At 54.6% G+C, this 25,408-nt stretch overlaps 1 protein-coding gene across 1 annotated transcript in view; it reads right to left on the bottom strand.

Moving 5' to 3' along the window:
- Positions 1 to 25,408, bottom strand: part of GNB1L (G protein subunit beta 1 like) — a 69,675-nt gene that overhangs the window by 1,287 nt on the left and 42,980 nt on the right. Inside the window, exons 5-7 of the mRNA XM_017512069.2 lie at positions 22,092 to 22,254; positions 16,615 to 16,713; positions 12,352 to 12,567 (exon numbers count right to left, since the gene is read on the bottom strand). Coding sequence (XP_017367558.1) covers positions 12,352 to 12,567; positions 16,615 to 16,713; positions 22,092 to 22,254 — 478 coding nt within the window. The remainder of the gene's footprint in view (positions 1 to 12,351; positions 12,568 to 16,614; positions 16,714 to 22,091; positions 22,255 to 25,408) is intronic.

Below are 25,408 nucleotides of genomic sequence, written 5' to 3'. Positions count from 1 at the left end.
CCCACACTCGGCGCTGGGTGAGCAGGAAGCCTCCTGCCCTGACCCCTCCCTGACATCCTTCTCCCATGGCAAGCAGGGAGCCGGGGGGTGGGGGATTAGCGCTGCCTCTGTGGTCATGGCACTTCTTGGTTCCACAAGGCTGTCCCCTGTGCTGCAGGGCGCTTGGTACCTCTGTGCCCAAACGCTGACTGATAGAGGGACTTTGCCACCATGATGACAAGAAACAAGGGCCATTTCCTTCTACACCAGCCCCATGCACTGCGAGCTTTCCATCAGCACCCTTTTCTCTAAGGACCTCCTGATGGGGCCACGCTGCCTCAGCTGAGAATCACACATCTTTGCAAAGATAGCACAAGGAAAAAGGAAGAAGAAACAGGAAAAGCAATGGCAGCACTCGGCAGAAGCCAATGGAAACTGTCAGCAAGCAGTGCCGTCAGAAATTAACAAAAGAAAGCAATGAATGAAGCTCTGGCCCTACATCCCCTCTGTAAAGCAAGAACCCAAAGCAGCAGAACGCAGAGGAGGAAACCCGACCTGGCAGAGCTCAGGGGAGAGGTGGAAGAAAAACTAAAAGCAATGAAGGAGAATCAGCAGCAGAACGACTCCAACAGGACAGTGAGGGACACAAAGGGCAGGAATAATGGAGAGTGAGCAGAATGGGATGGGCATGGTGGCTCGTGCCTGCAATCCCAGCACTTTGGGAGGCTGGGGCGGGAGGATTGCTTGAGTCCAGGAGTTTGAGACTAGCCTGACTAAAACAGCAAGGCCTCCATCTCTACAATACTTTTTTTTTTTTTTTAATTAGCTGGGGGTGGTGGCATGTGTCTGTAATCCCAGCGACTTGGGATTACAGAAGGTTGGGAGGTTGAGGTGGGAGGATCACCTGAACCCAGGAGATGGAGGCTGCAGTGAGCTGAGATCATCACCACTGCACTCCTGCCTGGGTGACAGGGTGAGACCCTGTCTCAAAAGAAAAAAAAGATATGCTCTAGTAAAATTATTGGACTTCATAGCTAAAAAACTCCTTTTGGTGGCCAGACAAAAAGACCATGTTGATGACGAGGGCACCGTTTAGGCCGTCCTCAGAATGCTCCACAGCCACATGGCACCAAGGAACGATCCAGTGATGCCCACAAAGGCCGAGGAGGAAAGCAAGGTCCAAGCATTTTATATCCAGCCAAACTGTCACTCAACTATAAAAGCAACAGGCCAACATTTCTGAACATGTAAGAACTCAGAGAATCCTGCAGCCATAAGCTGTTCTTGAAGGACTGGAAGATTAACTCCAGTCTCGTAAGAGACAACTGGAGGACCACAGCAAACGGTCTGGCAGGGAGCGCTGGATCCACTTACCTGTAGGATTAGGTCTAAAACAATATGGGGATTACGCCTATGGAACCGGTTATATAACTAACGGAAATATGGGGGGGCACTGAGGGAGATGGGTTGGTGGTTAAGTTCACCGATTTCACTCGGCTTTTGTCCTTTGGGGCCAAAGGTATAACAGCCTCATCCCTGAGAGATTATCTGACCACGCCCCACGGTAAGTAAAGACAAAAATAGCATCATTTCCTTCTCCTCTCCCACCTCACTGCAGGTACCCTTGCTTCCTAGTATTTCCCTTGTATATCTGTTTAAAGTAAAAAAAAGAGGCCAGGCACGGTGGCTCATGCCTGTAATCCCAGCACTTTGGGAGGTCAAGGCGGGTGGACCACGAGGTCAAGAGATTGAGACCATCCTGGCCAACATGGTGAAACCCCGTCTCTACTAAAAAATACAAAAATTAGCTGGGCGTAGTGGCACGCACCTGTAGTCCCAGCTACTCAGGAGGCTGAGGCAGGAGAATTGCTCGAACCCGGGAGGTGGAGGTTGCAGTGAGCCGAGATCGCACCACTGCACTCCAGCCTGGTGCCTGGCAACAGAGCTAGACTCTGTCTCAAAAAATAAATAAATAATAAATAAATAAAGTTTAAAAAAGATATAAATAGACTCAACAGGCTGGGTGTGGTGGCTCACGCTTATAATCCCAGCTACTTGGGAGGCTACGACAGGAGGACTGCTTGAGGCTGGGAGCTTGAGGCTGTAGGAAGCAAAGATCACACCACTGCACTCCAGCCTGGGCAACAGAGTGAGACCCTGTCTTTAAAAAACATTAAAATTAGCCAGGCGTGGTCATGTAGTCCCAGCTACTTGGGAGGCTGAGATTGGAGGATCATTTGAGTTTAGTTTCATGACTGAATTTCAAAGCGAAATCCAAATCCGAGCCATGTATAAGGGAGATTCCAAAGGAACTCTTGAAAAAGATATATTGGGAAAATGCAAACAAGAAGAACAGGGTAATCTGAATAATAGGAACATTTGAATTCAGGGCCAAAGCATTAGGTAAGATTATATAAAATACTTAACAATAATAAAGAGTACAATTCCCAATGAAGAGCTATCTAATCCCAGCACTTTGGGAGGCCAAGGCAGGAGGACTGCCTGAGCCCAGGAGTTCAAGACCAGCCTGGGCAACATATAAAGATCCTGTCTCTACAAAAAAATTTTTTTAATTAGCCAGGCATGCTGGTATGCACTTGTAGTGCATTTGGGAGGCTGAGGTGGAAGGATTGCTTAAGCCCAGGAGTTTGAGGCTGCAGTGGGCTATGATCACACCACCACACTCCAGCCTGGGTGACAGAGCAAGATCTTGTGTCCCCCACCCCCAAAAATAACTATAAATATCTGCTTAGCAAATAAACTGATAGATCATCCATAAAGCAAGAAAAACAGGGAAAACGGCTGTAATAGAGTAACTGGTACCAGACTAGTCCTCTTGCTGCAAACAACCATAAAAAGTGGACAAAATACACAAGGCAACTGTTTACAGGCAGGAAACACCAGGCAGAGAAGGGCAGCTGGTGAGATCCGCCTCCCAAATGCCCCCACAGCCTCTGCCTGGGGACAATGCCTTGGGCATGAAGTCCAGGCAGAACATAGTGGTCACATTAAGCCGAGGAGGCAGAGATCAGAATGTGCAGCAGCCAGAGGTCTGAAATCCGTGGGGCAAGGCGAAGGAACGGAGAGAGCGGAAGGTGGTGTGAGGGGTCCCCATGAGTCTTGTGTGAGGGCTGGACTGCACATGCTCACAGTGGACTCCACAGGGCTTACCAGAGCTGCAGGGTTAAACGGAACAAGTACGAGAGGTCAACAGTGTCAGAGGGCCGGTGAGCCTGAGTACAAAGACTGTGTGACAGCCTGACACCAGCTGAGCTGCCAGAATGACAATGACATCACCTCAGGAATAGGATTCTGCCTTAGAGTATGGCCTACCCTAGATCTATCAGAACAAAACTAGAAACCAAGTCCTGACAAGGTCTGCAAGAGAGGCAGAGTCTGGAAGTTGAGTTGCACCCCACTTAACAAGCCTGGGAATGAACGTTCCACAGATCTGCCCTAATGAAGCCAAAAGCCAAGCCTGCACAATTTCAAGGTGAACAGTCGGTAACTGAACTGCACGCCGGAATGAAGGCAAACCCTCTTCAGAGCAAAATAACAGAACCCAGAGATTCAGCATGTATTGTTTACCATGTCTGGCACACAAACAGCAAATTACTAGACATGCTAAGAAGCAGGAATATATGACCCATAGTCAAGGGAAAAAGCAGTCAATAGAAATTGACCCAAAATGGCAGAGATGTTGAACATACAAAGACTTTAAAGAAAGGACTTAAATGTATTCAGAAAAATGAAAGGAAAAAGTATTCAAATAATTACCAAAACAATTGTCTTGAGTGAGCAAATAGGAGCTATTAGCAGAGAAATGGAAATTATATAAAAGAATCATAATAGAAAATAGAGAACTGGAAAGCCCAATACTGAAATGAAAAATTTATAGAATAGGCTTAATCTAAAAATTTTTTTAAAAATTTGTTTTTAAAGTCAGTGAACTAGAAGACAGATCAACAGACATTGCCCAATCTGAAGAGGAGAGAGAAAAATGACTGAACCAAAACAAACAGAGCCTCAGGGAGCCACGGATGCTATCAAACTGTGTAAATCACAGAAGCCTCAGAAGGAGGAGAAAGTGAAAGTGTTCAAGAAAAAACAGTGGCTGGATAGTTCCCAATTTTAATGAGAAACACGAATATACAGATGAAAAGCTCAGCAGAAACCGATCAGGATAATATAATAATATCTATCAAGGCACATGATAGTCAAACTACTGAAAACCACAGGTTAAAAAGAAAATCTTGAAAGGAGCCATGAAGCAAGACACATTACATGCATGGGAATGATAGGACATCATGAGTTCTCGCCAGAAACAATGGAAAAACATCTTCACAGGGCATGAAGAAATAAAACGATCATTCCTAAATTCCATAGCCAGGATTCTTTAAAAAGGAGGATGATAAAGACATTTTTTTTTTGAGATGGAGTCTTGCTTTGTCGCCAAGCTGGAGTGCAGTGGTACAATCTTCGTTCACTGCAACCTCCACCTCCCGGGTTCAAGCGATTCTCCTGACTCAGCCTCCTAAGTAGCTGGAACTACAGGCACACGCCTCCATGCCTGGCTAAATTTTGTATTTTTAATAGAGAATGGGGTTTCACCACGTTGGCCAGGATGGTCTCAATCTCTTGACCTTGTGATCCGCCCACCTCGGCTTCTCAAAGTGCTGGGATTACAGGCGTGAGCCACTGCGCCTGGCCAAGACATTTTTTTAAATAAACAAAAGCTAGAGATTTTTTTTTGCCAGCAGATTTGCACTACAAAAAATGTAAGAAGATAATTGGGTCTACAGGGTGAGTAAATACAAAATGCTATGCTTTTAATTTCTTATAAGTTAAAAACAACAACAACAACAATAAAACACTGATGATTTAAAGGAAAACTGACCAGATGCAGTGGCTCATTCCTGTAATCCCAGCACTTGGGATTGCTTGAATTTGGGAGTTCAAGGCCAGCCTGGGCAACATAGTGAGACCCTATTTCTACAAAATATTAGCCAGGCATGGTGGTACATACCTGTAGTCCCAGCTACTCGGAGGCGGAGACGGGAGTCTGAGGGTGCAGTGAGCTGTGATTGTACCACTGCACCCCAGCCTGGGTGACAGAGCAAGACCTTGTCCCAAAGAAAAGGAAAACTAATATTGCAAGGTGCAGTTTCTAATATGTGTAGATGCCAAGCAGGTCAGTCGCAGAAGACTAAACGTATGGGTAGAAGGGATTGCCCCAGCACGCGGTCATCCTGCCTGTGAGGCGGGACATGAACAGCGCTGACTCGGAGGAGACCTGGAGAAGGTACACGTTCCTGGAGTGCAGCCACTCAGGAACAGAAGCGGCAAGAGGTCTAGCTAGGAAGCCAAGAGAGGAGACAAAACAGAACACTAAAAAATAAATATTTGATTACCACAAAAGAAGGTAGGGAAGGAGGAAAAGTGGGCAAAAATGCAAGTGACAAGTGGAACACAGGTAGAGATGTTAGACTTCATCTCAGACAGGCCAGTCATTACAGTGAATGCAAACAGACCAAATAAGCCGATTAAAAGGCAGAGACTGTCAGAAAACATACAAAGCAAGACACAACTGTCTGCCGAAGATGCTTTTTCAATATCAAGAGGTCAGGACAAGTTGAAAGTAAAAGCAAGGAGTAAAACACAAAGGGCGGACCTAAGAACGTCGATGCCCCTGTGTAGCATCAGACAGCTGACGTCAAGACAAAGAGCATTAGAAGAGAGCAGGGACACCTCGCGATGAGAAGAGCGCCCTGCACCGGGACGACGCGGCTATCCCCGCACTCACGCACCCAGCCCCAGAGCTTCAAAGCTCATGAAGCGAAACAGGCAGAGACAAAGAAACAGGCCCGATTGCAATCACAGTTAAAGATCTTAAGAGCCTTCTGTGAGTAACTAGTAAAAAAAAAAAAGAGACCAAAAAATCGGTGAGGATATTGAAGACTGGAACCACGTCCACTGACCTAGGTCAGGATGACGGAAGGCTCCGCCCCACAACTGCGGAACACACGCTCCTTTCAAGTCCATGTGGTGTACTCTGCGAGACACGCCATGTGCTGGGCCAAAAACAAGCCTCCATAAATTTCTGAACACTGAAATCGCACTGCGTGCATTCACTGATAACAGAATTAAGCTAGATTAAAGATGTATCTACAAAATCGACCAATATTTGGAAATTAAATGACACACCCACAAGGCAGCTATGGATCAAAGAAGAAATCACAACATTCTGAGCTGAATTAAAATGAAGACGCAGCAAGTCAGAGCTTACGGGACTGAGCCACATGGAAGGTGGCCAGGCTGGGAGCTGAATTCTCAGCAGCACAAGGAAGTGGCAGGACCGAGACCTGTGGCCTGGCAGCTGCTGCCACTCAGAGAACGGCCACTCGGCATCCAGGCCTGTGCACTCAGAGGCCACCGGCACAGCCACCAAGAGGGCCTTGCCCGAGGAATCCCTAAAGGATGGGCATCTCGGCTTCCGAAGGAGGGCCTGAGATGTAAGAACACCCAGGGCAACACTTACACATGAAATGTAATCACCGATGTGAGAACTGGCTCCGTAAGAAATGTGTCCACACCTGGAGGGCCGGGAAGCTTAGAGGTAAAATGATTAAAATATAAAGGCTATAAAGGGAAGCAGTGACCAAAAGAAACCTGGCCTGAGCCATATTAATAGTTGGAAAAATAGGCTTTTGGGCAAAAGTCCTTTCTAGAGATAATGAGAGGGAATGAAAAAGCCATTCACCAGGAAATTACCATTTTAAACTGGCATGTTCCAAGGCCAGCTTCAAAGTGCATAACGCAAAAATAGGCCCCCGCAAAAGGGAACAAGACAGGCCTCTCTCCGTGCCTGCTGGGGACCCTGGTCACCTGCAGAATGACTTAAAGGCCTAGGAATCAGCGGACATGCGGACCTGGCGCTCACGTGTGCAGCAGGGCATCTGACGACCAGCACCGCCTCGCCGGTACATGTGCAACACTTATGAAAACTGGATGGCCCCCGCATTTCAAAGAACTGATATCATTCAGACCTTGTTCCCAGACCACAATGTAATTAAGTTAGAAACTGAAAAACTAAAAAATAACTGGGAGAAGAAATCAAACATTCAGAACCGTAAAACCATTCTAATTAGCTCAGCAGCCAGAGGACAAATAAAAACGGGATATTTGTGTCAAACAAGAAACATGAAAAAAATAATTAAAAAAACGGGTTCTGCCTGGAATGAGGGGAGGAAGACGATGTCCTCTTGCACTAGGGATCCCGGCTGGACAATAACCTGTGGAAACGGGCTCCTGCGGGGCGGGTGAGGGAAGGCTGAGGGCCGATGGGCTGTGTGCCTGACCCAGGCAGGGCAGCAGATGTAACCCAAGGGACATGGGTCGGAGGAGAGCATGGCAAGGCCAGAAACGATGAACAGGAAGACAGAAATGCTCAAGGACGAACACAGACAAGACTGATGAATAAATAAAGCAGGGACAGAGCTTTGAATGTGGCAGAAATTTAAACAATCATCACAAGCGGTCCAAAAAAGGTCACTAGGAATATAACCTTGAGGATTTGTATGCCCATAGACAAATTCCTAGAAAAATTCCCCAAATCAAGAAACTTAAATTAGTCCACAAAGAAAACGACTCAGGCAGAGAAAATAACTGCCTGAGTAATGGTGCAGGTGAAGACCAACCTACAGTCACCCACGACCCCTCACCTCCACCGCCCAAACATGTCCATCCACCGGGAGAAGAGGGGATGCTCCCCACCAACTCCCCAAGCCTGGGGCTCCTGTCACTAGGCGGGCAGCGGGAGAGGGATGCCCAGGTAAGTCTGTGGCCCTGGGCAGTTGCGGCCCAGCCCAGCAGAGTGAGAGGAGCACATGTCACGCAGTGCGTGATTTCAGGACTTTTCCCTGAGACCCAGGGACAGACTGAGGATTTTAGCTCTTCTAAGGTTTAAGAAAACGCCAACAAGGCAATGAACAGACTCGAGAAGAAAACCTGTGAGTCAGAGAGACGCAGTGAGAGCATCTGGTGACATCGGGCACCCATTCAAGACCCAGATTCTTTCCCCAGGAGGGGCAGGAGGAGCCTTGCCTGGTGAGGAGATGCCACCAGACAACCCACAGCCCTGACCCAGGCCCAGGAGCCACCGCCTGCACCCCCCAGGCTGCTCTAGGCTCCTGGCCACTGAAGTTGGCACTTGCCATGCCCTCTCAGCCACCTTGCCCTCCTACCTCAACACCAACTTGTTGCTCAAAGCCAACCCCTACCAGCCCATCCTCCTGCCCTTCCAAGGGCCTCTCCAGGGCCCAGGGCCCCTGGTTCATGGACTTACCAAGGCCTGCAGCCCTGACCCCCTCTGCTGGGCCCTCTCCTCCCACTGCCCGCTGCGACCAGCACTGCCCCAGCACGTCCCAGATGCTCTGCCTGTCCTCTACCTCTCTCGCCTGGCAGACCTTGGCTCTGGGGGTCTCGGGGGTGCCCTGCCTGTGCACACAAGCAGCTGAACGTGCTGCAGCACAATACACAGCCATTGGTTGGTGACCACAAGCCCAGGCTGGCCTCAGTGTGCAGAGCACCCAGCCTCGGGCTGCCTTCTCTCCCTCCACACCAGCTCCTCCCTCCCCACTTGGCTCCCTGTGACCTGGCCGAGGGGCCATCAAGGCCAGCACCCACTGCGCAGGGCCTTGGGGGATGCTGGGATGCACATGTCATGCGTGTGGGGACACCTGTGCCTGCAGACCCAGGAGCCCCTCCCCAGCTCTCAGGAACCAGAACACCATGGCCCATGGAGGGAATGGCAGCTGGGAAGAACAGGAGGCTGATGTGACACCATTATCACTGTCACCCATTTCTCTCCTGTGACCTCTGCCCTGAGTCAGTGGTAGAGAGGGGACGCACAGCCACACACCATGGGCCTCCCTGGAAGCCACTGGGGCCTGCTCTGGGCCCTCTTGATAGGAATTTGCCAGCAGGTCCTTCCCAGGGAGAAAAGAGCTGCTGAGCGCCTAGAGCCACAGGCACGTGGGAAGGTTTCCATAGAGAGCCCGAACAGGGGTCTTCACAGGCAGAAGGTGGGTGCAGTGTCTTCACCTGTGGGGGGCTGAGTGCCCAGCTTCTCCTGTCTAGCTCCCGCCCTGCAGCCTGGCTGTGCCTACCCACCAGCTGGCTGGCCACTGCCTATAGGGACAGGAGTGACCCTACACCCAGCTCAGCCATTCTCAGAAAGCGGGAACAGCACGGAGGTAAAGGCAACCAGGCGGGAGGACCGGGCTCCGCAGGAAATGAGGGCAATGCGGGAAGCCTGGTGGGGCTTCCTGGAGAAAGACTAGGGCCTGCTCCAGCCCTGTGCTCCTGAAGAAGAGGAGGACCGGTCCTGGGCCTGGTGACAGCAGCCAGGGGCCTGCACTACTGTGCTCCTGATGGCGGGTGGAACTGTGCCCGTGCCCTGCACAAGCCTTTCCTCCTGATGCCATACATGGGGAGCTAGCCCGGGGCCCCTTCGGCCTCCCTCCTGGCTGCCCGGCGGCTCTGCTGCTGCTCCTCTCAAGGGAAGCCTCTGGCAGACGGGGGCAGCAGCCACCACTGCTGTGCAGATGGGAGTGCAGCTTGGACACCTGGCTATGTCTCATGGGAGAGCCATAGTTGGTCCACTTCCCAGGCCAGGGCTGCCTGGGGTGGGGAAGCCTCATTATTACTTAAAGGCCTAAAAATACGGCTGGCTGTAAATCAGTCCCCGCTTCAAGGCTGTGGGCGCTATCCCAAATGTGGGAGGGAGGCGAGGGCCTGCGTACCACCTGTATCTTATGACAATACAGGCTCTAATTGTGACGGCTTGCAGGAAAGCCACCTCAGCAAGGCAGGCTCAGGTGGCATCCTGACGTGGGCAGCCTCCTCGTCACCACCGTGGCCCCTGGCCAAGCCCCAGCCTGGACCTGGGCCTTCCAGGAAGGATCTCTGGCCACCAGTGGCTCTCGTAGCACATGACCTCAGGTGCCAGGAATGCGCGGCATGGCCAGGCCACCATCTGGTTCTGATTACCAACGCTCTGCTCCGGGAACCTCATCCGCGTCTCCGCTCCCAGCTCCCGCCGGGGGGAGACTGATCTGGGCTCATCAGAGGCTTCGGCAGGGGGACACGAGGGACACACAGCCATGTCCACGTGGTTCTCAGCCAGGGAGTCACAGTGGGGGCGATGGGTGAGGACACCTGTGGGTGCCAAGGACCTTCGGTCACCTTGCTTGCTCCCGGGCGGTAAGAATGCTCTTAGGCAGTTCACCTCTGAAAGCACCCCAGACGCTTTCCCTGAGACCCTGGCTTTACAGAACCTGCAATCTCCAGGGCTGCTAGGGTGGAGGTTAGACGTGACATTGGGCAGAGGATGGCGCATCAGCCTCTCCAGCTCCCCTGGGGTCGCCTGTCCCCTTCCCAGGCCTCCTCCTCCTGGCCCACACAATGGCTCAGCAGGGGAAGCGATTCTCCTTTCATGTGCACCATGGGCCAACGCCCTGCCCAGCACGCCACAGCCACGCCAACCACATCAACCACATCCAGTTCCTGGTTCTCCCTTCCGCTCTCACTTTTCAATTCATTAATACCTGGTCCCCCTTTTGCTTTAACTCTTCAATTCATCAATCCAGTCAAGTTCATCTCTGGACTGGAATGTGACCCATGAATTACAGTCTTAAGCTCCAGCAGCTGCTTCCCAAACACTCCAGGACACACCAGGCAGATGTGGGCCACTACGGCAGGAGGGCCCCTTCCCGGGGTCCTGGGGCAGAGAGTCCGGGATGGGGACTGCAGGGAAGAGCCCTCCGGGGGCTCTCAGGGAAGCTGCTTGGGTCTTCAGCCCTTTGCTGTCAGGCTGGTGAGGGGCAAGCCAGTGCCAAGTGAACACCGGACCCCGGGGGGGGGCAGCCCTGCAGGGTCCCTGCCAGGCTTGAGGAGTAGGGAGGGAGTGTGAGGGAGATGCACCTTCCAGACATGCAGACCCAGCGCCCAGAGCTCAGCCTCTAGCTGCTAAGAATGGGCATGATGATGACTCATACCCATACACACCCAGGCCCAGTAGGTCTTGGGAGACCCTTTCTCCTGGGGAGGCATGAGCAGGACAGCTGATGGATGGACGATGGATGGACACAGCTCTCCTGCAAGTCCGCCATGTGTCTGCACAGGCCTGGTCATGCCCACAGGGCACTGGGGCCGCTCATATCCTGGTCTCACCAGGGCCCATCATTCTGCAGCCCTACCATGTGCCTCAAAGACTCTGGTGGTGCCCACTCAGGGGTGGGCCTGATGGACCCAAGGTGAGCCCTCCCTGCCCCACGGGGCTGCTGGCAAGGCTGTCCTGCTGAGGGGGCCCGATGGATGTCCTCCCTGTGGCCTCCCATTGTAGAGACAGCTTGGACCACAGCCCCACAGAGAAGGGCAGCCCCGAGCCCTGTCCTTGGTGAGGCTGGGAACTGCAGTAGCCACCCCACGGGACACGCAGCTCCTCCTAGAGGCCCTTCACCCACTAGACTGGCAATCAGACCAGGCGCTAGTTATGGGTAAGTCTCGGGCTTCCAAGACTTCTGGTGAATGGGGGCTCCTTGTCAACCCCCCAGAAGCCAGGATGTACCCAGGCCACACCCAGTACCTCATCCCCCGTGGTCTCTGCAGCCCCGAGACCTGCACCAGAGCAAGACCTGGACAGGAGGCTCCCCTGCCCCCACCAGCCTGACCCAATCCCTCTCATCCCAAACAGGGCCACGTGTGTATGCCAGTCCACCCTGCACTGAGCCCTGGAGCCACAGACCCAGACAAGGACACCATGGTGCCCCCCAAGCCATGCCAGCCAAGAGAGCCCAAGAGACACTGTGGGAAGATCTTCAGCAACTGCCAGGCAGCGCTGAGGCCTCCCTGCTTTCCTGCTGAGCTTTCCCGCTGCCCGTGAGCAATGGCCTCCCTCAGGCCAACTCCAGACCACCACGTCGGGTGGGGGCCGCAGCTCCTCGAAGTTTTGCACACTGGTTTTTGGGTTTTTTTTTTTTTTGATTAATCAGTTCCTTACTGACCAAATTCCTCTGAGTTTTCATAAAGGGGTTTGAGTATTCCTGTACTCTGCGTGCCTTTCTCTAGATGGACAAGATGTGACTGCGTGAACCCGAGGTCTGGGTGAAACCCAAACCATGTGAACGGGCTGCCAGCGCCCACGCCCCCTTCTTCCTGCGCCAGCCATGGACAGCTCCCCTGCACCCGCCTCCTAGTGATTAATTAGCCAGGGATCTGCAACAACTCCTCTTCATGCCTAAATATTGTTTCAGCCTATCAGACTGTTAGTGCAGAGCAGGATAAATGAGGCCCAGGGCCTGGCGCACTGACCTGCAGGGCCTGCTGCCCGTCCAGGCTCCAGACAGCCAGCGCCTTCCCAGCAGAGCCTGAGATGCCCTTGGCCTTCTGGGAGTCAAAGTCAAGGTCCATGACGGGCTCCTCGTGGCAGGCAATGCGGCTGCACACCTTCTGCTCAGAGACATCCCACAGGGCCACCGATCCATCCTCGTAGCCGGCCAGAAGGAGTGGGCGGGGGCTGCAGTCTGCCTGCGGGGAACAGCAGAGCAGTCAGCTCCTGGAAGAACCCTGACTCCAGTTAGTTTTAGGGGAGAAGGGGCTCTGAAGATCTGCTGCCTCTCCCGCTGGCTGGGGCTGTTTCCCAAGTCTACATGGCTGCCACAGCTCAGAAGCTCTGCACCGCCAGTGCCCTCCCTCACAGCCCCTGGATGACTGATGCCATCAGCATGGGACTGGCACAGCTGCCCTTAGGGCACCCTGAGGACATGGGGGCAGAGGGCACAGAGCCAAGCCCAAGGCCCCCCACGGCTGTGCCACTTCTCACCAGCCCTGCAACCTGCATGTGACCACCCTGGGGTCCTGCCCAAAGGGGTGACACTGGGCATCCACCAGCCACTGTCAGTGGGGCCAACCTTTTCCACCTCTCCCATGCACAGGGACCCGTCCTCCTGCCTCCTTTCCCCGACCCTAAGACATGTGGCCACTGATCACTGGGACTGGCTGGTCACCTGCCTAGAGCCGCCAGCCAGAAGAAACCGCGAGCTCCATCTCCATGAAAAATGAACTCTCTGTGCTTTGTCAATGTGGCTGCCAAAGCCCCCCGCCCCTGAAGCCAGGCGCAAGCCGCCCGAGCTCTCATGATGAATGAGGGCGCAGGTCAGAGGGCTCCCAGCCCTGGGCAGACGCCTCGTTTGTTAAGCCTCTGAAATAATTACAGGAGGGGAACGCTGCAAGATTCCGCATCACTCTGGGGACACAGCCATCAGTCCCCGGCACCAAGAATGACAGCACAGAGAAACCTGGCATGGCTGAGCAAGGAGACCTGGGGGAGCCAGAAGGCACCAGGGCCTGTGCCTGACAAGGGGATACTGAGTCCTCAAACAGCACAAGGACCAGGGCTCTCTGCATCAGAAGGCTGGTGATGCGAACTGGGGGAGCCAGGCCCGGAGCCCGAGGCCAGCTGCCCTGACCTGGAGGGAATGGCCATGCCGGGGACGGAAGGACACTCACTGTGCCCTGCAGGATGTGGGCATGTGAACCCGAGGCCAGAGCTGGTCCAGTGGTCCTCGCACACGTCCCTGAAAAAGGCTTGTAAAACCACTGGGTTCTGATAAGAGTTCACACAGATGAAGCTGAGAAGAGTGAGGCTCCTGGGAGGAGGCGTGGCGGTCAGTGGACCTCCTCCCAGGGCACCTCCTCCCAGGCCTCGTTCCAAGTCATCCCCCACTGCCAGAGCCGACATTGTCCCTGGGAGGCAGAGCTGCCCCAGGCTCCCCACTGTACTCAGTGCCCTGCCCGTCCCTGCAGAAGCCCCGGCCATGCTGCTGCATGTGCTGTTTCATTCCTGGGAGGAGCTCCATGTTGGCACCTTTCAGATCACCTGCTGGGAAATACTGCAACGACCCACAGTATTTTCCTCCCGGACGTGGTGCCACGTGCCACGCCCTTTGCACCGCAGCTCCTCCTAGGCAGTCCTGGCTCCCTGGCTCCCTCCCCGTGGTGGGCGGTGTGTCTGGACTCATAGTGGGTGAGGGCCAGGCAAGGGCAGCTGGGAACAGTCTGCATCCCAACCAGGAACGCAGGCCAGCCCCAGAGGCTGACTCCAGAGACTCTCCTCTTTGGACCCGCTCCCCTCAGGCAGTGCTCTGCGGCGCCTGTTCCCAGCCTACGACACCCTCCTCCCCAGCACCCTCCTCCACTGCTGGAGCTGAGACCGCCTGGGGCTGATCCCGTCACTGACATCCTTCTGGCAGTCTCAGAGCGTCTCGCCTGTGTGAAGCCACCACCTCTGAGTTCAGATGCCACGGCCAATGCAGGGACTGTGTGTGAGACTGACCTGCCTGTCATGGTGCCACAGGGTGGCCAGAGCAGAAGCCAGCCTGGCCTGGAGGGGCTTGCCCTGTGGTTGCCAGCCCCTGCTATGCCCCCAGTGACAGACACCACAGGCTGGGCAGTTCTCTTGTGGCTGGGGCACTTTGGTGCCCATAGCCTTGGTGCTGACCGACCTCTGCACAGAGAGGGTCTGAAGTCCCCCAGATCTGCTCTTCACTGCCCCCTCCCTGCCCACAGATGAAGCCTGGAGGCCAGGCCTCACTCTGTACCCCTCCCATTGACTGGCAGCCCCAGAGGGACACAGTAGGTTGGGGGCCGCGGGAAGCCTTCAATGTACCATTCTGCAGCTCAGGCAGGGCTGGCTGGATGGGCCCTTGCTCTGAGGGCTGTGCCAGTGACTGCCTCAGGCTTGACGTAGGCCCTGACCTTTTATATATTAATAACAATTATTCTTATGTTGCAGGTCAGCTGTTTTAAGGAGCAAAATAAGAATACACCAAATTAAAGATTAAAAATAAAAAAAATTAAAAATCTGATTGCCAAAAAAACCAAACCAAAAAGAAAACCCTCAGTGTTTCAGAAAAAAAAAAAAAAAAATAGCAAGTCAGGCCACTGTGCCACAATCAGACTGATAAATTACAACCCACCCTCAGGCTTGGGGATGGAAAAGGGAACGTGTGGCGTTAACGTCAGCTTTCCTTAGTGGAATGCTTCACGCTGGATCTCCATCACCAACAGAAATGCGATTTGTCCTGTGTCAACTACATTAATTACCTTAACAAGTTTGTACATCCCTTTCTGTGCATTTTTCCGTTGGAATTTTACATGATTGTGCAATGACCCATGTTTCCCAGGGGGGCGGAACCGGAGCGGTGCAGCCTCGGACACCCTCCCCCAGGACCTGGAAACCCTGCCCACTGCCTATGGGGTTGCAGCCTTGGGGGGCATTTTTCCTCCCAGCAGACCCCATCAAGCCCTTGGAGGAGACTTGTCTAGGCACAGGGAGGCTGACACCCAGGCTCCGCTGCAGTCCCTGTGGCCCAGCTGTGAACCTGCTGGCGCCAAGGGTTTCATCATCTCAGGTGAGCATTGAGGAAGCCACCACCCCTCCCGCCGAGTGCTTCTCCCCAAAAAGCCACAGCCACCGAAGCAGCACCACAGGATCAGCCCACAGGAGACCCCAAATTCCAAGCTGAAACTTTTCAGTCAAGAAACTACAGGGGGAAGCTGACTGCAATAAGGGGCGTCATGTGGAGGGAGAGAAATGTCTAGAGATGCCCGTCCTGATGGGTCTTGCGGGGCACGCAGATGTCCACAAACTGCATAGGCCTGTCCAGTCTCACTCTCGTGAGGAAGTCAAAGGCAGCGAGCCAGAGGCACCTCCCGGTAAAGGCGCAGCCTGGCGTGGGTCTCAGAACCAAACAGAACAGGAGGGTACCCGGCATGGCCTAGGGCCCTGGGAAGAGTGCTGCCAATGACCCCTACTATGGGCTTCCGAGGCAGCTCAGGGCTAAGGGACTCTTTGCAAGTGAACGCACAGGACCACTTGCTCTGCTGCTCTGGATATGAGCAGCCCCAAGGACAGCTGGTCCAGTGGGGCTCCCGTGAGGAGGTGAGTGGCGGTCGGCTCCATGGAGGCAGCTGAGTCCCTCCCCAGCAACCCCAAACTGGACCCGGGCTGAGGCCTCCCGACCCTGTCTAACCACAAAGAACAGCTGAGAAGGAAGGTAGTATTCGTGGACCTTGAAATTCCACGTGCGGCTGCAGGGAATGTCATGGTGTTGAGTCCACTCCTGCCTCTAAGAGGCAAAGAAGTAACAAAAATTAATCCCAAGCGAAGCAGGGGCTGTGCAGGCTTGCTGCCGTTAGTCAGCCTGGCCCGCCCTACCCTCAGCAGGGACCAAGTACTGAGGTGCTGGCAGACCCCACTGTCCCCTGCTCACCTCGTGTTGGAGGGCACCACCAGCTGCGGGGTGAGCCCACCGGAGCCTGCAAATGACGAGCACCTGCTGCCACTGCTGCTGGCTGAAGCCAGGCCTCTCCTGGGGCAGTGATAGGCCCCTTGCGGCAGCAGGAAGCAGAGGGCCGTGGGGACGATGAGGTGGCTGCACGTGTTCCCTGGCGGGGGTGGGGGTGGGGGGAGGTTGCCCAAGCTGCTTGACGATAAATCAGTTCCTGAATGGGGCATGACTCATGGCCATGGGCGTGGCCAGCAGGGTGTGGCTGGTGCACGTGGGGCCTTACCTGCCACAGCCGCAGGCACATGGGCATGCCCAGCTTGGCATCTGCCTCCGGCTTCAGGGTGCACACTGACGTCTTGGATGGCATCTCCAGAATCTGGACCTGACGGTAAGAAAACAAGTTGATTTGGACCGACGCCAAGTCGAGTCTGCGCTATACAAACAAGAGACTCTTAAGGCGATTAGCGAGGGCTGCCTCGAGTTTCTGTCTGCTCCCCCCGCCCCCCGTGGGCACCTGGGAGCACAGGCTCCTAATTAGGCTGCACAGGTCCTTGCAATATGCTCGTACCGTTCTCAGGTCACTGCCCGGTAGCTGCCCCAGCCTCTCCCAACATGACCGTGCAGGCAGAGCAGGAGTCCGGCTCACTGGCCCCTGACACAGCCCAGCAATTCTCTCTCCTTTACATATGAACCACTATGAGTGATCTCAGCACAGCCATGGTTCTAAGACTTGCCCAGGAGCACCCCCACTTGAGAAATGAATGTGATGTGCATCCTCCGAGGTCAGCTCCTGGAAACCTGGGTCCCCCAGCACACTGTGTGCCCGTGCATTGAGGCTGCACTCTGGGTCCCCTGAACACAGGCCAGGGCCTCCTACCTGGGCTGGGAGATATGCCAGGCTGGCTTGCGGGCTGCTGGCTCGCTGGTCACCCATCTCCTGAACGGCCAGGTCAGGGGATGGCCAAGGCCACAAGCACCAGATTCTGCCAGGTGGTTCTGCTGGAAGCCAGGTCCGCCTGTACCCTCTGCCCTCGCTGTGGGAACTGGGGAGGCTCAGCCAGCCCTGAACTTCCCTAGGTGCGGGCGAGAGCAGCTCACCGGCTCACCAGACAGAGCCCACCGATTCTCTCTGCTCTGCCTGCTTCTCCTTCCTGGTGCGGGTTTTACATAGGAACAACTTGGAATGAGCTACTGGTAACATGGCAATAACATCAGTGCACAGCCACCTTGGACAGAGCCTGGCATGCCTGGGGCATCAGCCAGTTTACACACAAGGAGTCCGAGGCCCAGAGGCTGGGGGCTCCGAGTAGGCAGAACTCATACCAGCTGGTCCAGTGGCCTCTGGCCCCTCTATTCTCCTGAGCAAGACAGGGTGACCATGTCTTAGAGACCTGTGCCTGTGTGGGTAAGAAGCTTGCTGCCCTCACTATCCCACACAGTACAGGCCTGGGACCCCAAGTCTGAATCCCAGATCTGCCACAGGCATGCTGGGGCTGTGCTGAGGTCACCTCCGGGCAGGCCAGAGAGCTGGGCCCACAGCCTGGTCCTCCCAGCTAGAGAGTCCTGCTGAGGTGCCCACCTCCAGTACACGTGCCAGGACCATGGCGTTTCCTGGGCAGCTGCTCTCGCCAGGGTCCCCCAGAGCAGCTCAGCCTCTGACAGCAGGACTTCTGCCCCACTCAGCACCAGGATGGCTCACAGATCGAGGACCCACACAAATGCACACACACACACACACACACACACACACACACACACACACACACACATGCATGGGTAACACAGACCCACCTGCACACACAAAGAGGCTCCTGCCCATCAAGCCCAGAAAACAGAGGCCTCAGGGCGAGCCAAGCATCTGACAGAAGAGGCCCCTGGGGAACAAACAGAGCAACACAATGAAGGGGGCAGAAAAGAACTCAGTCACGGGAGAGGTGGTCACAGTCAGGAACCACGAGGCTCAGTGACGGCGAGCTCTGGGGAAGGTGGTCAAGCCTGAACTCCAAAGATGGCCAAAATGGTAAGCAGGAGTGGACACCAAGGATTCCTTATGGAAAAATGGCCCAAGGAGAAGCTCTAGCAACATGGAAATACAGGAACAAGGACATCCGAAAACCAAGCCAAGGCGCCTCTGAGCCTGGCACAGAATGTGGAGAAGAGCCCAGGAGAAGCAGGGCGGGCTTAGCCATTCTTTGTCTTCTGCAAGTAACAGCAACTCCGAGACAGCGTTTCTCCTCTTGGGATCCGGGTGGCCGCAGCACGAAGAGCTACAGGCACTGGGGCGGCCTGCAGGTGCTACCGGAGCTATGACCTATGTGCCCCCTCCGCGATCCCAGTTAAGGAAGCAGCAGCAAGCTGTTTTCGGGAGTCGCCACCATTGTCCCCTTGCTGTTTTCAGGAAGGGTCTGTGGGAGCCACGTCCAGGCTGTGCAGAGGGTTCAGGAGGGTGTGGATCACACTGTGGCTCACTCCCCACATTTCCAAATGATACGGGAGAGGGGCAGGGAAGTGCTGGGAAGGGAAGTCCCCTTGCAAGGGCTCCACCGCCCGGGCCTGTGCCCACAGACCTAGGTAAGGACAGGCGCTCCTGCATTCACGCCCAAATGCTGCATTTCCCAAGACCACCCTGGCCTGCCACGCCCCCATCCTGTGCCTACCAAAACTCCAAGACCCTAGCAGGCGAAACAAGTGGATGGACATTGAAAGGAAGAGCACACGGACAGGCGGCATGCCACAGGCTGCCGAGTAGCGGAAGTAGGTGGCGTTTGGCCGGGCAGTCACAGGAGAGCCCGGGCCACCAAGCAGCCCGACTCCAGGGGAAAACCACCTCCCTGCTGGCTCCCCCATCTGCTGAGAGCTACTTCCACTCAATAAAACCTTGCACTCATTCTCCAAGCCCATATGTGATCCAATTCTTCTGGTACACCAAGGCAAGAACCCAGGATACCAAAAGCCCTCTGTCCTTGAGACAAGGCAAGGGTCTAATTGAGCTGACTAACACAAGCCACCTACGGACAGCTAAAATAAAAACGCACCCTATAACACATGCCCACTGGGGCTTCAGCTGTAAACATCCACCCCCAGACACTGCTGTGGGGTCGGAGCCCTACAGCCTGCCTGTCTGTATGCTCCCCTAGAGGTCTGAGCAGCAGGGCACTGAAGCATCAAGCCACTCCCCATCACATGCCCTGTGAGGGGGATCAGTGAACTTTTCCCATTTCACCACCTGTTTTCCCCACATGAAATTGAGATGTTTTGTTTTGTTTTAAAGTCAGAGTCTCACTCTGTCACCCAGGCTGGTACCATTACGGCTCAATGAAGCCTTGAACTCGTGGGCTCAAGTAACCCTCCCACCTGAGCCTCCCCAATAGCTGGGACTACAGCTGTGTGGCCACCGTGCCCAGCTAACTTTTTAGAGATGGGGTCTCGCTGTGTTGCCCAGGCTTATCTCAAACTCCTGGGTTCTGCCCGCCTCGGCCTCCTGAGTAGCTGGAACTATGATTTCCTGCTTTTTGCATGCCTCTGTGCCAGATTTCTTAAAATAAGATCTGTTCCTCTTGTCGCTATATCAGGAGGATGGGCTAGTTCCAGTGGTTAAGGGGGCAAGGAGGTGGGGGACTTAAGCCAGGGACAGGAGGAGCCGCCCTGAGCACACCTGTGCTCCTGTTGGGTGTGGAGGGTTGCGTGGGAGGCAGGCGCTGGCTACACAGCCTACAGGACCATACACAGTCCCCAGCCAGGGAGGGTCTATCTCAATTTGGGCTTAAGAAGACCCCTCTGGGGACAGTGAGGGGGCATCAAGGGCAAAGGACTCGAGCAGTCCAGTGAGGGGAGGGGCAAAAGATGGGGGGGGCACAGTGAGGGCAGAACCCAGGGAGCCCTGATGCCCCACGATGGGCACTGCAGGAGGGAGCGGCAGTGGCGGTGCCTTGAACCACATCCTGGGTGCTGGGGAGTGGTGAGCCCTGGGCCTGAGCACCAGGGGTACACCCCACATCCACCTGGCCTGAGTCTTCATCTTGGGGCCGCCCCTGCCTGCGCCTGTCCTTGGAGCCTGCTACAATCACCATGAGCTTTCTGCCTGGCACCTGACTGCAACTTTTGTTTCCAGAAGGAAAAATGTTAGGTTTGGGCAAGTGTGGCCACCCAGCCGGCCGAATGGGGGGGAGGGCGGCTCCCTGGGCGTTGTCTGGATGCAGGCCAGCGAGGCTGTCTCCCACCCAGTCTGACAGATTCCAGGTGGGAATGAGGAAAGCAATCGTTCTCCCAGGATGTGCGAGGTCCCTAGACAGGCTGCCCCCGGAAAAGACAGACGCTGCCCCACGGGGAGAGCTGAAAGCCAGGGGGAGGGTTAGACAGCCTTGAGCACAGGGGACGTGTGGCTGGGGGCAGCACAGGCTGACTGAGGGCTGGCCGGCGGCCTGGGGGTGGCCGAGACCAGCGCCTGGAGGACAGTGAGCCAAGGGAAGAGCTGACTAAACTCCCGCGGCATTCCTGTGGGTCTGCAGACTGTGGGTCCCCGGGCAGGAAGCATACCCCTCTTTCTCTCATAAATACAACTTGTAACAGGTTTTTGGCAGATTGGCAAGAAAAGTGTATGTAGCTCCTAATTGGTGATTTCAGTGCAATGAACAAATAAACTCCTGTTCCTATCTCATTATTTATGTGCTGGATCTGCCTGAAGACAGAACGACTCTCCTTGGGCAGAGGCCAAGCCCAACTGTGCGTGGGGGCTGCCCTGCCCAGTGCCAGCTCCAAGGGCTCCCAGGGCACAGGGAATGGGGAGGACTTGGCAGTCGGCATGGACAGTAGCCCTCACATGTGTGCGCCCCCCACTCCACGGTAAGTGTTCCCCATGCCCCGCCTCCGACCACCATGCCCCGCCTCCGACCACCATGCCCCGCCTCCGACCACCATGCCCCACTAACCAGGCGGGACAGTTGTCACTCATGGGCTACTCTCTGGTTTCCCTTTAGCTCCCCTGAAAGCTGAGCCTCCAGCCACGCCCTCCTCCACTATGTCGCCCTCCCTGTACATCTTGGGCACCCCTCCCTTAGCAGACTCTGCCTCCTGCGCCCCTGGGGGTATGGACACCACTGTCCAGGTGGGCCAGTCCTGTGTTACCAACACCTCTGGTCATTCTGGCCTAAGCTCCACCTAATGGTGGCTTCCATCTCCACCCCCTGGGTTCCCTAGCTCACCTTTCCCCTGGGGACTGTGATCACCACCCTGTACCCACACTCACCCTATCCCAGCCCTGGTTCTGTGCCCTGAGACATCATCCTCCCTGCTGCCCTGGCTCAGCCCTCCCCAGGCCCCCGACTTCACCAGGGCCTTGGTCTCTCTCCCACTGCCTCCTGCCAGCTGCCCCGGAGCTTCCTCCCACTTGGGTCTGAGGTCCCCAGGACCTGAGCAGTCTCTCCCCTGCCATTCCTGCCGGCCTTGGGCCTTCATGCTTGGCCCTCCCATGCCACTCTCCTCTATGTGTAGAACCATGCTGGGTACCCAGGCCTCCAAAACACCATCCCCTGAACCCCTCCTGATTTTCCCACTGCCCTAGGAGGACAGCTCATTAGCAGGTCCACCCCAAGGAGACAGGCCCAGCCCTAGCCAGCTGTGCATTGGCCCAGGCTGCTGAAGCTGCTGTCAGGTGGGCACTCCATGGGGTCCTGTGGGTGGGCACAGGTGCCTCCTAACCATGTCCAGAGGATGAGCACAGCTGTTTGGAGAACGTGGGGCCTCAGGCGGGCTGGCTCTCACCTCGTCGCTGCCCTTCCCTGGCACGGCAAGCATCCAGCGCGGCTGGCCTTGGACCAGGATGCTGCTCCGGCAGAAGCCCACATTCTCCAAGTGCACGGAGTCCACGACAGCGTTCCTGCCCTCCGCCAGGTCCCACAGGCACAGCTTCAGGTCCCGGCCCTGACTGCCAAACAAAGAGGAAAGAGGACTGAGACTCCCCTTGACAAGCGTCAGCTCCCACAGCCCCTGTGGCGGAAGGAAGGCAAGGCCATGTTTCTAGAGAGCAGGTGCCATGAGCTTGGATCATCAGGTTGGGAGCCTCAGCTGGGGAAGGGCCTCACCATCCTGGCACTGACACAGGAGTCAGCACCAAAGTGCCCAAGGCCAGGACACGCAGTGGACCAAGGCTGTGGACTGACAGTTGCCCAGCATGGCCCTGGGGTGGGGGACCGCAACCCTGCAGTGCAGCACAGAGAGCAAACTTCACCCTGTATACCCTAAAACCGGCAAACACCCAGTGCCAAGACCCCAGGAGGGACTACAGACTGTGACAAGGGGGAGAACAGAGGGGAGCCAACCTGAGGTGTGTTGGGGTAGTCTTTCGACTAGATGCTTATGAGGTTAAAGGCAAAAATAACTGCAGAAACCGTGCTCCAGTGGGTGCATTAGTTTCTCAGAGGGGTGCAGGTTGGTTCTGAATCCTCTGTACGCATACGCCAGGTAGAACAGATGAGGAAATCAGTGGTGGCTCATGGGCCCGGGCTCTCCCCACAGGGAGACGTGACAAAGAGGCACAGAGGAGAGACGGACTGGCGGAGTCTAATTAGAATCGTAAAGTCAGCCGGGCACAGTGGCTCACGCCTATAATTCCAGTGCTTTGGGAGGCCGAAGTGGGAGGACCACGAGGTCAGGAGATTGAGACCATCCTGGCCAATGTGGTGAAAACCCTGTCTCTACTAAAAAATACAACAAAATTAGCTGGGCGTGGTGGTGCATGCTGATAGTCCCAGCTACTCAGCTACTCAGGAGGGTGAGGCAGGAGAATCTCTTGAATCTGGGAGGTGGAGGTTGCAGTGATCTGATCTTGAACTCCCGACCTCAGGTGATCCGCCCGCCTTGGCCTCCAAAGTGCTTGGATTACAGGTGTGAGCCACCACGCCTGGCCTGCAGTGATCTGAGATTGTACCACTGCACTCTAGTCTGGTGACAGAGCAAGACTCCGTTTCAAAAAAAAAAAAAAAGAAGAATCATATAGTCAGTATAAACGACGTGTGTCTGGTCAGATGCACAGACAGAAATGAGTACAGATGGGTGTGTAAGCACAGGTGAGTGTGCACCCAGGCATCTCCCAGCGCCATCTGCTGAGAATATCTAGAAGCAATGAGCACACCTAACCCCAGGTCTTGGTTTCTTACACATCCAGTTCAAAAACAGGAACCAGGGTTCTGGAGAAATGGCTGAGTCTAGGGCAGAGGGGAGGAAAACCAAGATGAGTCTCAAGTATCCTGCAGTGCCAGGCACTGAGAAATGCTTCAAAAATAAAATAAGGCGGGGCACAGTGGCTCGCTCCTGTATCTCAGCAGTGTGGGAGGCTGAGGCCAGACTCCTAAGGTCAGAAGGTCGAGACCAGCCTGCCCAACATGGTGAAATCCCATCTCTACTAAAAACAAAAAATTTAGCTGGGTATCATGGTGTGTGCCTGTATTCCCAGCTACTCGGGAGGCTGAGGCATGAGAATTATTTGAACCTGGGAAGCAGAGGTTATGATGAGCCAAGATCGTGCCATTGCACTACAGCCTGGGCAACAAAGCAAGACTCTGTCTCGATAAAAAAATAAAAATAAAATACAGACTCGGTGTGGTGGCTCACACCTATAATCCCAGCACTTTGGGAAGCCAAAGTGGGAGGACTGCTTAAGCCCAGGAGTTCCAGATTGGGCAGGGCAACATGGTGAGACCCCCGTTTCTACAAAAGACACAAAAATTGGCTGGGCATGGTGGTACATGCCTGTAATCCCAGCTACTCAGGAGGCTGAGGTGGGAGGATTGCTTGAGCCTGGGAGGTGGAAGCTGCAGTGAGCCGAGATTACACCACTGCACTCCAGCCTGGGCAACAGAGGACACTCTGTCTCAAAAAATTAAATAAAAATAAAAAAGGATTGGACATAGCAGAAGGACATGGGCTCTGAGGCTGGAACAATCTGAGAAATCAAATAAATCATGGTGGTATTAGATTTTAGCCCAAAGAATGAAGTAAATCTCCACGAGCCCATCCTCATGAGTGAGTGTGTATTATGTATTGGGAAGAAGGAATAAACCTTCCTTTCAGCTTCCTAAGTTCCAATTAAAGTAGAAATCTGCCAAGGCTGAGAGGGATGAGGGAAATGAGAACACCCAGTAATAACCAGTATAGGCAGAGTCCACAGATGGATGCTAAAATCGGCGGCACAAGTGTAAGGGTCTCACCACGTGGCCCAGGCTGGTCTCAACTCCTCAGCTGAAACGGTCCTCCCACCTCGGCCTCCTGAGTAGCTGTAACTACACTCCCCAGATGTTAGTAATGACTGCAGTGGTTTTAACATAGGGCCACACTTGGCTCCTCCCCCCAGGAGGTGGAGCTTCATTTTCCCTTTGTGTGTGGACTGCGGCTAGTGACTCGCTTCTATGCAACTCAGTAAGCAAAAGCTGCACCTTGACAGTGGAGTCAGGCAGACACTTCCTGCCGCAGTGACCAGGGTTGACCTCGCCAAGCCATGGGCTATCATGGACTTAGGTGTTCAGCATGGACTCCGGGATGACAGGATGAGAAGGGCACTCACCTCTGTGGGTTTCTTCCCAAAACCCTCACCCCAGTCTTATCCTGAGAAGATATCAGACAAACCCAATCTGAGGGGCATTCCACAAAACACCTGGGCAGTACTTTTCAAAGTATCAGTTAGGTGCAGTAGCTCAGGCCCGTAATCCCAGTACTCTGGAAAGCAGAGGAAGGGGGACTGCTTGAACCCAGGAGTTTAAAACCAGCCTGGGTGATATAGTGAGACTCCATCTCTACAAAAAAATTTTTTTTAAATTAGCCAAGTAGGCTGGGTGTGGTGGCTCACACCTATAATCCCAGCACTTTGGGAGGCCAAGGTGGGTGGATCATGAGGTCAGGAGTTCGAGACCAGCCTGACCAACATGGTGAAACCCCGTCTCTACTAAAAATACAAAAATTAGCCAGGCATGCAGTGTGTGCCTGTAATCCCAGCTACTCAGGAGGCTGAGGCAGGAGAATCGCTTGAACCCGGAAGGTAGAGGTTGCAGTGAGCCGAGACTGTGCCACTTCACTCCAGCCTGGGT

This window comes from Cebus imitator, unplaced genomic scaffold (assembly GCF_001604975.1).
Source record: "Cebus imitator isolate Cc_AM_T3 unplaced genomic scaffold, Cebus_imitator-1.0 Scaffold461, whole genome shotgun sequence".
Taxonomy (NCBI): Eukaryota; Metazoa; Chordata; class Mammalia; order Primates; family Cebidae; genus Cebus; species Cebus imitator.
Note: the sequence above shows the minus strand (reverse complement) of the source record. Positions and strands in the feature narration are given on the sequence as shown.